Source organism: Lygodium microphyllum, chromosome 27 (assembly GCF_053477565.2).
Source record: "Lygodium microphyllum isolate KBCC chromosome 27, Lygodium_microphyllum_v1.1.10, whole genome shotgun sequence".
In the NCBI taxonomy this organism is placed as follows: domain Eukaryota; kingdom Viridiplantae; phylum Streptophyta; class Polypodiopsida; order Schizaeales; family Lygodiaceae; genus Lygodium; species Lygodium microphyllum.
In genome coordinates this window covers 52,186,972-52,199,908 of record NC_141161.1, presented here as the reverse complement: position 1 = coordinate 52,199,908, position 12,937 = coordinate 52,186,972, and the positions used below count along the sequence as shown (strand labels likewise).

At 42.8% G+C, this 12,937-nt stretch overlaps 1 protein-coding gene across 2 annotated transcripts in view; it reads right to left on the bottom strand.

Annotated features, from left to right (window-relative positions):
* Positions 1-12,542, bottom strand: part of LOC148012325 (immunoglobulin) — a 93,560-nt gene extending 81,018 nt beyond the window's left edge. The window contains exons 1-2 of one of the 2 annotated variants that reach the window (XM_087668705.1): positions 11,551-12,542; positions 11,006-11,083 (exon numbers count right to left, since the gene is read on the bottom strand). In XM_087668705.1, the coding sequence (XP_087524831.1) occupies positions 11,006-11,083; positions 11,551-11,818 (346 nt within the window). In that variant the 5' untranslated portion in view covers positions 11,819-12,542. The remainder of the gene's footprint in view (positions 1-11,005; positions 11,084-11,550) is intronic. The other variant, XM_087668704.1, reaches the window with a different exon arrangement.
* Between the last annotated feature and the right edge of the window lie 395 nt (positions 12,543-12,937).

Here is a 12,937-nt window from a genome sequence, read left to right as displayed (position 1 = left end):
AGATTCAGTCAGGCGACAGGTCGTTTTTGACCTGGCAGGCAAGGACAGGTCGTTTTTTGACCTGGCGGCAGCAGGACAGGTCGTTTTTGACACGTGACCGTAGATTCAGTCAGGCAACAGGTCGTTTTTAACCTGGCAGGCAGGGACAGGTCGTTTTTTGATCAGGCGGCAGTAGGATAGGTCGTTTTTCATCAGGCGGCAGCAGGACAGATCGTGTTTGATCAGGCGACAGCAGGCGACAGGCTAGCGATAGTTTCCGTGGCATCAGGCGGCAGTTTCAAGTCACGACAATAGGCGGCTGGTCAATGGCAGCAGATTCGTCACTTTTTTCAGGCATTTTTTCTTCATTTTTTTTTAATTTCCTGCAAGCAGCCCCTTACTGACAGGGGTTCGCGCGTAGAAGCACAGTTTTCAGATTTGTGCAAATTTGAGCCTGGAAATTTGGGGCTTTTCCCAGATTTGATGCTATTTATGCTTGACAGTGACATCTATGTCAGAAATTGCACACATTGTGCGCATTGACCTCAATTAAATTGGGGATTTTTCCAAATTTGTTGAAATTTTGCTCATCCGAGTAAAATTTATTGGCATTGGTTGGACCAAGAAAAATTGGGGCTTTTCATGTATTGATGTAATTTTGCTCAGCTGAGTCAGTTTGGCTGACATTTGCGCACATTTGGACCTGAAATTTTGGGATTTTATGCAGAATTTGATAAATTTCTGCATTATTTGCCTGTGCAATGGCTGGTTTATGTAAAAACAGCAGAGGATTATTGCTGGTTATGCAAGAACAGTAGTGTATTTGCTGATTTAGCTTGTGCTCTTGCAGTTCAGTGCATTTACACTTATACTTGTGATAAAAATGGCTGCAACTTCTTCCAGTTCTGACATTAAAAGTTTTATGGAAATCAAGCAATTTGATGGTCAGGGCTTTGATCTTTGGAAAGATCGTATGCAGGGCATACTGTTCTTAAAGGATTGTGAGGATGCTTTGCAAAAGGATAAACCCGCACAAATGTCTGAGGCGGATTGGGCCAAAGTCAATAAAAAGGCTGTGGCTTATATAAAGATGGGTGTCACTGATGACATTTTGACAAACATTAAGGGTTTAGACACTGGTCATGAAATATGGGAGAAGTTGAAAACTACCTATGAGATCACCACACCTGTTAATCAGGTGCATTTAATGCGCAAGTTGGTGAATATGCGGCTGGATGAGTCCAAGCCTGCAGCTGAGCACTTGAGTGCATTTACTGGCATTTTAAATCGGCTCAAGGATGCAAGTTTGGATTTTGATGATAAGTTGAGGGCGATCTTTTTTATCATGACATTGCCTGACTCTTGGGAGACTTTGGTTGTTTCTCTCAGTAATAACCCCAATCTCACATATGATGGTGTGAGGGGTTCAATCTTGAATGAAGAAATTAGATGTAAGTCTAGTGGAGAAGGCAGCAACTCAGCTTATAATGTTAGAGGCAGGGCTGAAAAGAAAAATGCAAATGCTGGACAGAGAAGCAAGAGCAAGAGCAAAGGAAAAGAAAAGAGTGATGTTACATGCTATCAGTGTGGTCGGAAGGGCCACAAGAAGCCTGATTGCAGGTACTACAAGAAGGAACAAGAGAGAAAGAAGAATGCAGGAGACAAAAAGAAGAAAGAGGAAAAGACAGATGCATCTGAGGCAGGCAAAGGCAAGGAAAAGGCCAATGTGGCCTCCAGTGTTGTCATAGAGGAGCTCTCGGATGCAGAGGCTGATGTATTATGTGCAGTGGATTATGATGCCCTTGTATGTCACATGCAGAATATGCAGATCACCAAGGCTGATGTGATTGATACACTTTTGTCAGTTGATGATGGTGTCACTCGGACTTGGATTGTAGACTCTGGTGCCTCTTTCCATGTGACTCCATGCTTGGAGTGCTTTGCTACTTTTGATGCAGGCTGTTATGGCAAGGTTTACCTTGGAAATAATCATGCTTGCAGCATTGATGGGATTGGCACCATACACTTGTCTTTGGATAATGGGCAAGAACTTGTGTTGAAAGATGTCAGATATATGCCTGGCATCAAGAAGAGTTTACTATCTGTTGGACAGCTTGACTTGCATGGTTACACCACACTGTTTGGTGGTGGTTTGTGGAAATTAAAAAGGGGTTCCATGCTGATTGCTAAAGGAACCAAGAATGGCACTTTGTATTATCTGCACTGTAAAGCTTTGAATGGCAAGTTTCTTGTAGTTGCTGAAATTGGCTGTCATTTGGAGTTATGGCATAAGAGATTAGGCCATATGAGCCAGAAAGGATTTGATGTCCTTACCTCTTTGAAGAGGGTTGATGGAAAAGGCTCTAAACTTAATTTTTGTAATGACTGTCAGTTTGGAAAGCAAATGAAAAATTCCTTTTACTTTGGTGTCTCCCGTAAGTCAAATGTCTTGGACTTAGTGCATTCTGATGTATGTAGCATGCCTTTGAAATCGTTGGGTGGTGCTGCATACTTTGCCTCTTTTATTGATGATTATTCCAGGAAGATTTGGGTTTATTTATTGAAAAAGAAAAGTGAAGTGTTTGCTGTTTTTAAAACTTTTCATGCATTCGTGACCACTCAGACAGGTAGAAAGTTGAAATGCTTGAGAACTGATAATGGGGGTGAGTTCACATCTAATGAATTTAAGTCCTTTTGTGACTTGCATGGGATCAAGAGGGAGCTTACAGCCCCTTACAGCCCTTCTTCAAATGGTGTGGCTGAAAGATACAATAGGACCCTATGTGAGAGAGTGCGGTGCATGCTATCCACTGCTAATCTCCCTCATGAATTTTGGGGAGAGGCACTTAAAACCGCGGTTCACATTTGCAACCGCTCTCCAAACAGGTCCTTAAATAATGGCATCCCTGAGGAGGTTTGGTCTAGCAAACCGGCCTCATATGACCATTTACGAATATTTAGCTGTGATGCTTTGGTGCATGTTAGAGATGAGCTGAGGAATAAACTTGACCCGAAATCCACCAAAGGCATTTTCATGGGCTATGGTGATGAGGGTGAATTTGGCTATAGAGTGTGGCTACCTCAGTCCAAGAAAATTGTTCGCAGCCGTAATGTTGTGTTTAATGAGGCAAAGTTGCTGAAAAGTACTTTAGCCTCTGATGAAGACATGAAAAATGTCAAATTTCAGAATTCGCAGCCACCTATTACTTCAAATGATGAGCCTCATGGTGTTGTACCACAGGCTGAAACTGATGATCAGCCGGTTATCTTTGAGCCAGATGATGATGGACAGCAAATAGAAGCACAGGGAGGTCATGGACAGCAAGATAGACTTGCTGATTATGAAAATGCAGGTGTTGGAAATGAAAATGAAGGTGCTGTACAGCATGAACAGCATGCTGAAAATGGCTTACAGCAGCCAATAAATGCTGAAAATAACATGCCTCCAGATGTAGATCCGATTCCTGAGAATGTAGATCATTGGGTACGCAGGTCTACACGCCTAAGAAGGCAACCACATAGGTATAACCCCTCTTTGCATTATGTGATGCTTACTGATGAGGGTGAGCCTCTGACATATAAAGAGGCTAAGTCATGCAAATTCAGCAATAAGTGGGAGCTAGCTATGCAGGAAGAAATTAAATCTCTGTATGCTAATGATACTTGGGATCTTGTGTCGTTGCCCAAAGAAAGAAAGCCTCTTCCAAACAAATGGGTTTACAAAGTAAAGACAGTTGATGGGAAACCCAAGTACAAGGCAAGATTGGTTGCCAAAGGGTATGCACAAAAGGAAGGGATTGACTTCCAGGAGGTCTTCTCACCTGTCGTGAAGATGACCACACTACGTGTGCTTTTTGCTCTCACTGTTGTATTGGATTTAGAGCTGTACCAAATGGATGTGAAAACAGCTTTTCTACATGGTGACATTGATGAGGAGATCTACATGAAACAGCCCGAGGGTTTTGTAGTTCCTGGAAAAGAGCAGTTGGTATGTAAACTAAAACGCAGCTTATATGGGCTGAAACAAGCACCACGGCACTGGTACAAAAAGTTTGACACTTTTATGCTCTCTCATAGGTTTACACGCAGCCATGCAGATCATTGTTTGTATATGAAAAAGGATACAGATGGCAGCCCTATCATACTTGTTTTATATGTGGATGATATGTTGCTAGCTGGGAAGAGAAAGACTAGCTTGGATGCCCTCAAAGATCAGCTGAAATCAGCTTCTTCCATGAAAGATTTAGGGAATGCAGAGCATATATTGGGCATGAGGATTCGTAGGGATAGAACGCAGAAATTGCTGTTCTTATCTCAAGAAAAGTACATTGAAAAGGTACTAGACAGATTTAACATGGCTGACGCTAAGCCTCTTGGAGTACCCTTACCTCCATACCTTAAGCTTAGTAAAGCCAACAGCCCAAAAGATGACATGGAAGCCAATGCTATGAAGGGAGTCCCTTATGCATCAGCTTGTGGCTCTCTTATGTATGCTATGGTGGCTACTCGTCCAGACATTGCTCATGCAGTGGGAGTTGTCAACAGGTTTATGTCAAATCCTGGCAAACCACATTGGGAGGCTGTCAAGTGTATTCTTAGATATCTGAAGGGTACACAAAGAAAGTGTATTTACTATGGACAGGGTGCACTTAATCTGCAGGGTTATTGTGATGCAGACATGGCAGGTGACTTAGACACTCGCAGGTCCACTAGCGGGTATGTCTTTACAGTTGCTGGAGGGGCCGTCTCTTGGTGCTCGAGGTTGCAGAACATCGTAGCACTGAGTACTACTGAAGCTGAATACATATCAGCTACTGAAGCGTCTAAGGAAGCGATATGGTTGAGTAGGCTCGCAGAGGATCTCGGCATGTCTATGAGTACTCCAGTGTTGGGATGTGATAGCCAGAGTGCTGTGTATCTGGCTAAGAATGCCATGTATCATTCACGCACAAAGCATATTGATGTGCAATATCACTTTATCAGACAGATTCTGGAAGATGGTTTAATCACATTGACCAAGATCAAAACACAGGACAACCCTGCAGATGTTCTCACTAAAAGTCTAGGCAAGGCTCAGCATGAGCATTGCATACGACTAGTGGGAGTTGGTTAAAGGTTCACTCTGGACCTTTAAGTGGGAGGTTGTTGGGATGTAAAGGTCCTTTATTCACCTCCGTGTATTTTACACGTGTATTGTTATGTTGTACATGTGAATGCACCCTTACGGGCCCCAAGTATAAATACATTTTATTCTTTGTGTACCAACATATTGTTGGTACACCCAAATCAGTTCGTCACTCTTACTCTCACTCACCTGCTCACTTCCTCTGCTGCAAATCTTTACACTTCCGCTACCCGCGCACTACAACATCTTTTGACTCAGCTGCCATCGCCTCGGTTTGATGTCTTCTACACCAGCCTTCTTACTTCGAGGACCCATCTTCTATGGGAGGAGCTATCCTCGCTTGTCTTGGAGCATGACGAGCGACTCAGAGAGGTCAGTGCTAGTGGATCCGACTCCACTAGAGCCTTTGTTGCCGGTTCGGGAGGACAGAAGAAGAAGAAGAAGTCAAAGGCTAAGAAGAAGGACCGTTCTTCAGGCTCTGACTCAGATTCAGAGAGACCGAAGTGCCCACACTGTGGGAAAGGGACACATCCCGAGGAGAAATGCTGGAAGAAGTACCCTCACCTTCGTCCGCGAGTGAAGGGTGGATCTACATCAGAGCCTTCTTCTACCTCTACACCAGCTGTTACCCATGAGTCAGTGTTCCTTCATATCCATGCTTTGGAGGAGGATCCTTCTTCCGTGGGTGCAGTGTCTTCTGCGCAGCCTTCGTTAGTGGACAGTGGTGCTTCAAGTCATATGACTCCTCGAGGTGATTTGTTACAGGATCTCCGTCCATCAGAGGGTTCAGTCAGTCGGTGACATTTTATCGGTGTCTATTAGTGGTATTGGCGCATTGCCTTTGTTTATTGACCGACCTTCGAGCTCCTTTTCACAGGCCCTACATGTTCCAGATTTGGGCCTTCCCCTCCTCTCCGTTTAAGGCCTTACGAGGCTTGGCACACGAGTGATCTTCACCGAGCATGCCGTTGTTATTGAGGATTCTTTTACAGGGGCTGTCTTATCTACAGGTTAGCAGGAGAGCAGGCTTTACAGGCTCCATTCCCCTTCTTTGATGCAGGGTCCTCCGCGGCAGTCTATTGCTACACCCGTTCCCGCTTGTGCACCTTCTATTCCACAGGTTCCTTCCCATCCCCCACCTTCTCCTCCGGTGGTTCCCTCGTACCCCCCATCCCTTTTAGCAGGGGACGATCTCGGTGATGCGGCTGTGGATTCCCTGGCCCCAAGTGTTTTAGAGGGGGCTTCCCAGGATCGTGAGGAGTTCCTTTAGTGGCAGTCTACATCGACGGACTTCATCGACATTGGCATTCCTCTTGCCACCCCAGGATCTATTTCTTCTTCGGTCTTCAGCCACATCCAGGATCTGAGAGGGGGTGTTAGCAGTCATGTTTGTCATGCCTTGTCATCTCCTGCCTGTAAGCCTCAGTCTGAGTCAGACGAGGAAATTAGGAGCTCTGACATGTCTATCATGTGTTATGATGGGGGAGGCTAGTCACTCTCGATTGGCTGTCTTAGGATGTGTATTTCTTTTTGGCCTCTTTTAGTGGGCAGCCACTAGCTGCCCAGCTACTTTTTTGTCACTGTTGTGGAGCACCCATTTTAGGGCATTTTTAGGGTTTGCGCCCATTTTAGGGTTAGGGTTAGGGTTTGTCCTTTTGCCTATTTATAGGCAGCCCCCCTCCCCACTTGATCACTTGTCTTCTTGCAGATTCCGACACTCCTTCTCCCCCGTGGTGGTGCTGCCATCATCACCAGCCTGATCTAGTGCCCTCATTGACGTTGTGCGCTGCGTGCAGGGACTGATCAGTCTCCTTCCGCCTTCCCATTTGTATTCAGCATTCATTTCAGTCAGTGCAGATTTCTCTTCCTTATTTTCTGCTTTCTCTCTCTCTCTCCCTCAGTGTTCGTATTCCCTCTTCCGCAGCGCACTCTCACAAGAGGATCCGAGTCAAAGTCAAAGGAGATAGATGACTCAGCAGAGGAGTCTATATCCTGCTTCTTCTTTTTTTCCTTCTTCTTCTTTCATGAAGCCACTAACTGTTTATAATCCTTGCATAATTGTCTCCTCTTACCACTGTGATAACACTAGGCCTTCAACTTCTTCTTCTTGTCACCCCTATTCATGCACCCAAAGAGAGTTGCAAAAAACTTGATCCTCCCAGTTTCAAAGTTATTTTCCTTGGATATTTAAATTTTTCTAAGGGATATAGGTTTTGTGATCCATCTTTCGAGAAGGTAATCATAAGTCATGATGCTATTTTCAATTACCAACTTATAGGCAGTACATGGTCTCAGGGGGATGCTAGGCAAATGCGGTCATTAGAGGACATCGATGATACAAAGTCATTACTCGCTTCTTTTCCTTTTCTATATGATGACGAATCTCCTTCACAAGATAATATTGACTCTTCAAATCAAGATTCACAACTTACACCTATTATTATTGATGATGACCTTGGCATTGATCTTTATGTTGATCTTCCAATTGATAATGAGCATGGTACTTGTCATGTTTATGATGCTGATATTCTTAAGAATAGTCTCAATATTTGTGGAGATCCTGCCTCTTATAGTGATGCCATGTTATCCCCACAAAAGAAGAATGGATTGCAAAGAGTTGAATAAAAACAAATGAATTTCTATTCAATTTTGCAAAATATATACATATCCACCATTAATTGCATGTGCCATTTTGATGCATATAATGAATATAATAATAGACATCGTCATTGGTGTCACAAAAATAAACAAAGGCGTATCCATAAGAGATCTTACATAGTGGAGGGGATAAGATAGAGCAGAAGGGGCAAAAGACAGGGATGTTTCAAGTAGCGAAATTCCAAATATCCATCTCAGGGGGGGCGCTGGCAGGAGACTCAAGGGGGTGAGAAGATCTCTCTAGTTGCTCAGCATCTAGAAGGTCATGACAACACAATGACTCCTTAAAATAATTTTACAAAACCAATACTCATTAGCTCAAATTTAGATATGACATAATGAGAACTATAAATTTATTGGACTATCACAAGAGACATGCCATATTGAATAACTGCATGCATAGAGCTTATTAATGGGGTGTTCGAGCCATGCTATCTATCCATGCTCATATATGAATCTTCCTTATTGTTATAACTAACAAGGCCATTCTCCATCTTACCAAAGCAATCACTACAAGGGGAAGGGGAGAACAACGATGCCAAGTTCCGATGCAAACTAGCGGCATCGCTATTTACATTGCAAATGTGACACAAATAGCGATGGTACTCAGACAAAAAAAACATGGCCGAAACCCAAGCGCGCCATTTTACGAAAGAGTTTGCGAAAGAGCAAGCAAAAGAGGGAGGGAGAGGAAGAGAGAGAGAAAGAGAAGGAATGAGAGCTTCTCCCCTTCGTCGTCGCCATTGCCACACCGCCATTCGCGAAGAAGAAGAGGAAATATACGAAGGGTGAAGAGGAGCCGTCGCGAAGAGGAGACAAAGAATCCATCTTTGAGCCTTTGCAGTGAGTACATTGCTCCCTCTTGCTTTGTTCTTGTTCTTTCTCCTTTTCTTTTGTTTATTTTTGTTGAGAAAGATGTGCATTGAGGGAAAAAGAGAGAAAATGAGAGAGGGAGAAGAAGAAAAGAAAAGGAAGAAAGAACGTGAGACAGAGGGAATAAACATGAAACATAATAAAGAAAGAGAGAAAGAGAGGGAGGGAGGGAGGGAGGGAGAGAGGAGAATGAATGAGAAAATACGAGGGGGTAGAGAAAAACAAAGAGAGACCGTAGTCATGCAAGAGGATATTTCATGGTTAAAAGCTTAGTGAAAGAAACTCCCTACACCTTGACACATCATTAGAGCCATTGCACTTGAGAAGGAGTCTCATACCAACTTCACCATTATCATGCGACAAGATATGCACGACCCACGTTCGATCGTAAGCTTCTCTTTCCATGTCGCGTGCATATCTGCCCTGCAAATGTTCTCGCCGCTCCAAAGATCTTGGGGAGGCTGGCTTATTTATTCGCAGGGCGGGCCGAGTGATCATGTGGCGGATTGTGCAACAATTCGCAATCTCTAGATTATGTGATCCATTGATCATCTCTAGTCTTGTCGGATGTTAATCGTGATCTTGGATGCACCTCTGCAGCTCCTGCACCAGCTTATAATCTCTGAGAGAGAAGCTATTGACGACGAGCTCCTGCACCAGCTTATAATCTCTGAGAGAGAAGCTATTGACGATAAGGATGAAGCTGCCAGCACAGCGTTCCATTAGGTAATCAAGGGCCATGAGTTTGTCATCAATAGAACAGCAAGGGAGAGCCATCTGGATAGGAAAGGAAGAGAAGATAAGGCAAAGAAGAGATTAGAAAGAGAAAAGAGAGAGAGAGAGAGAGAGAGGGAGATTTGCAAAAAATGGGAAGAATCAGCCAAGATAAGACGAATAGAGGCTGAAAACCCTGTCACCCAGCCTTCAAGAGTTCAAGAGGTTGCATATACAAATGTTGCAGGGAGTAAATGCAGACAAAGAAGCATTAAATGCTGTTGTGAGCATTAAAATAATGCAGACAAGCAGTAAAAGCAACCAGCAACAATATTAGATGTAGTCAATGATGGCTGGAAGAGAATCGCAGCAGCAAAATGCAAATACCTGATGGCGGAAAAGGCCCAAAACTGATCACTCAGCTGCAGAGCAGACAGATGATCAATAAGCAACAAAAAATAGCAACAGGAGCATACATCTTGAAATTTGATACCATGTCAGAAGTGGATGCAGCAATGAAAGCATAGAAGAATGTTGAAATAAGCTGTTGAACACAAGACTGAAGAGAGAGAAAAAAGAAAACACAAGAACACCACAAAGGAAAACTCAGAGATATGCTCAGGAAATGGAATCCATATACCATACACAGGACAATCACATACAACAGCAAGTCATTGGCTGCATGGGCACTGGCACCGGCTCTCTCTCTCCACCAAAACCTTGTACTATAATCTAGAAGAAGCCCAAATATATAGCACAAAATAATGCCATAAATGTGACTAGATCGGCCAGCATTTAACACTGGTTGGCCAAGAATAAATGCCAAAATGATTATCATAATGACAATAAAAACATACCTAAATAACACTAAAATGCCTAGCCCACTAACACACATGCCTAGACTCACTCATGAGCTAACTATAATGCTAACACCAAGAAGTCTGAAGAGCTCAAAGAATAGCCTTTGTTATACTAGAAGAAGGTATAATTGATTCTTTCTCATCAAATGTTGCACAAAAATCAAATGATGTTGCAGGGCTATCAAGACCTCCATCAAGGATGGGCCCCCTCTTCTTTTGTTCCTTCTTCTTTCACTTCACTGCCTTTGCAGCACTACGGTAAAGCACTACGGTAAAGATCAAGATGAAGCTAGAGTGTGCCATATATTGATTATGGTAAAAGTCCCATTGAAGATCCACTCATGTATGTTAATACAAGAAGCAGTGACTATATCCTTCTTTGAATTTTGCTTCTCAAAGTCACAATGAGTATGGTGTTTCTTCTTCTATACATTTCACATCATCATCATCATTTCAATTTCCATCTTTTAATCAAAATAAATTTAATGCATCTTCATCATCATTCACACCGCTTCTCGCATCACCAAATCTTGTGTCTATAGCTAACTTTCTTTTCTTATTGCTTTATTTTTCTCTACTCTTGTGTTAAAGACAATGACCTTGATTATACAAAGCAAAATATTTGTGATGCAAGAAGAGTTGCACATTTTTTCTCTTATATAATTGAAAAAACATCAAATACCATCACTTCGGATTCTTCTCTTGCAATCATGTGTTTGTTGCGCTCATATCAAACAAGCATGGGCTTTTAACCTTTAGTATTAGTTGAAAGATAGATGGAGTTCTGAATGCTTACATGTTTTTTTGGCACCTTGCTCGAAGGGAACATCTGAGATTATTGAGGTTGGAGACGACTCCAAAATGATACGCTCACCTATGCCAAATACAAATAAGAGCTCAAAAAACTACATATGTTTAAGTTGATACCTTACTATAGTCATTTGATTGCAAAAGTAAAAACCAACTGCAATCAAGAACTGCTACATTGCAACTCTCCAAAACTTTTCAAACAAGTTAGCACAATATGAAAAGACTTGAATATAAAGATACTTTTGCTTGCATTATATAGAGTAGCTACTATTACAATGAGAGTAAAAAGTACAAATGGAGAAGATGAGCACGCCTCCTTGTGTACTTTATTCCAAAGAATTATACAATTCGAAAGGTTGCTTAAAACCATTCTAAATTGGATGTTACTTAGTGAAACGAGCTTTTGCATTAGCTATGGATAGACGACTAGTAATACTTGGATCCGGCATACACTGGCTTGAGTTTTGCAGATGTAAAGAGAAGTTCCAATGTTGAATAGAAGCTTTTTAATTATTAGCTTAAAAAACACACCTCGGCGCCGCTTGGAGCCACGTGCAGGTTCAGGAGTGAGAAGCCATTGTGGATCCAATTTCTCAAGCCCTTTCAGCTCTACAATCAAATTTTCCAAGAGCACATATTCACTTAATGACTGTTCATTATATATGACTTCAATTGTTGCAAGAATGGCATCTCCAGGCCGGTAAACTTGGCGATCAGTGGTAAGTTTCACATGAGGAGGGTGAATAGAGGTGCTGTCCTTTTGAGAATCATTACGGAAGTATCCGCTTGGTCTTTCCATTGACTATCTCAATGCACTGTTCATGTGTGGTATGGCGCTTATGTACATCAAGCATCCATTATGGAATGTTGGACGAATGCCCCTAATGTGATGGGGACTTTGAACTAAGGGTGCTGTACTTTACAAGTTAACAGCCTCTCCTGTCTACTCCACAACCGCAATTCGCAACATTATGAAACAAATAGAGGTTGCACCTGCTGCAGCCTGTGTCCTATCACTCTGCAAAAGAACTGTTGCTGGCCATGCTCAGAACCAAGGACTCAGCAGCAATTGGAGCATTCCCACACTGTCTTGCATGATCGCTTCGTGTGAGGGACGGCCTCTTCTAGCCGTTCTTCATGTTGAGGAGAGAGATGGGGGCTACGGCCCTTGCTGTGCGCATTATCATGGTAAGAGGGCAAGATCGTGTGCCCTGCCACTCAGGAACTGGAAGACTCGGGGTCCGGGCACTATCGAAATTCTGCTTCAAGCACAGATGAGGCGTCTGGCGTACTCAGATTCGGAATTGGATTCTTGAAATTCAAGCCGTTCTTGCACCTGGCACATTGAGCTCACCCGCCATGGAAGTATCAAAGAACGCAATCTGCATCAGAACGCAATCTGCATCTCATCGATACAATAACGATCGGTTTTGCTTCATCAGGCCCCGTCTTCAGTTCTCGATAACAACTTTCCCTTCCTCATCAACCAAAATGTTTACATTTGTCCCATTAATACCCCCCCATTAAGAGACGCTTAAGTGGTGTTGTGGCATTCCTTGTAGGTTTGTCAAGCCGTTAAAAAACACTTTGATGATCAGGCAAATTGACCCTCGGATCGAACTTAGAGTTGAGTCACACCAAAATAAAGTCGACTTTCACACGTCACAAGAGTAAAAGTTTTAAACATGTGATCGGTTTACTTAACTTGATTTCCGTAAAAAAGAAACTTCTTAAAGGCAATTTAGTATCCTCAAAAATGAGGGTACTATGTTTGCTTCTTGGCATCTTGCTTATGTGGCAGGACTACATAGGTTAGGAAGGTGCATTCTCCCTCCTCCATCTCTTTTTATGACTTGCCATGTGGGATCCCATCGTTCTTATGCCTATGCATGGTAGCTCTGCTTTGTTTACAGCTAGT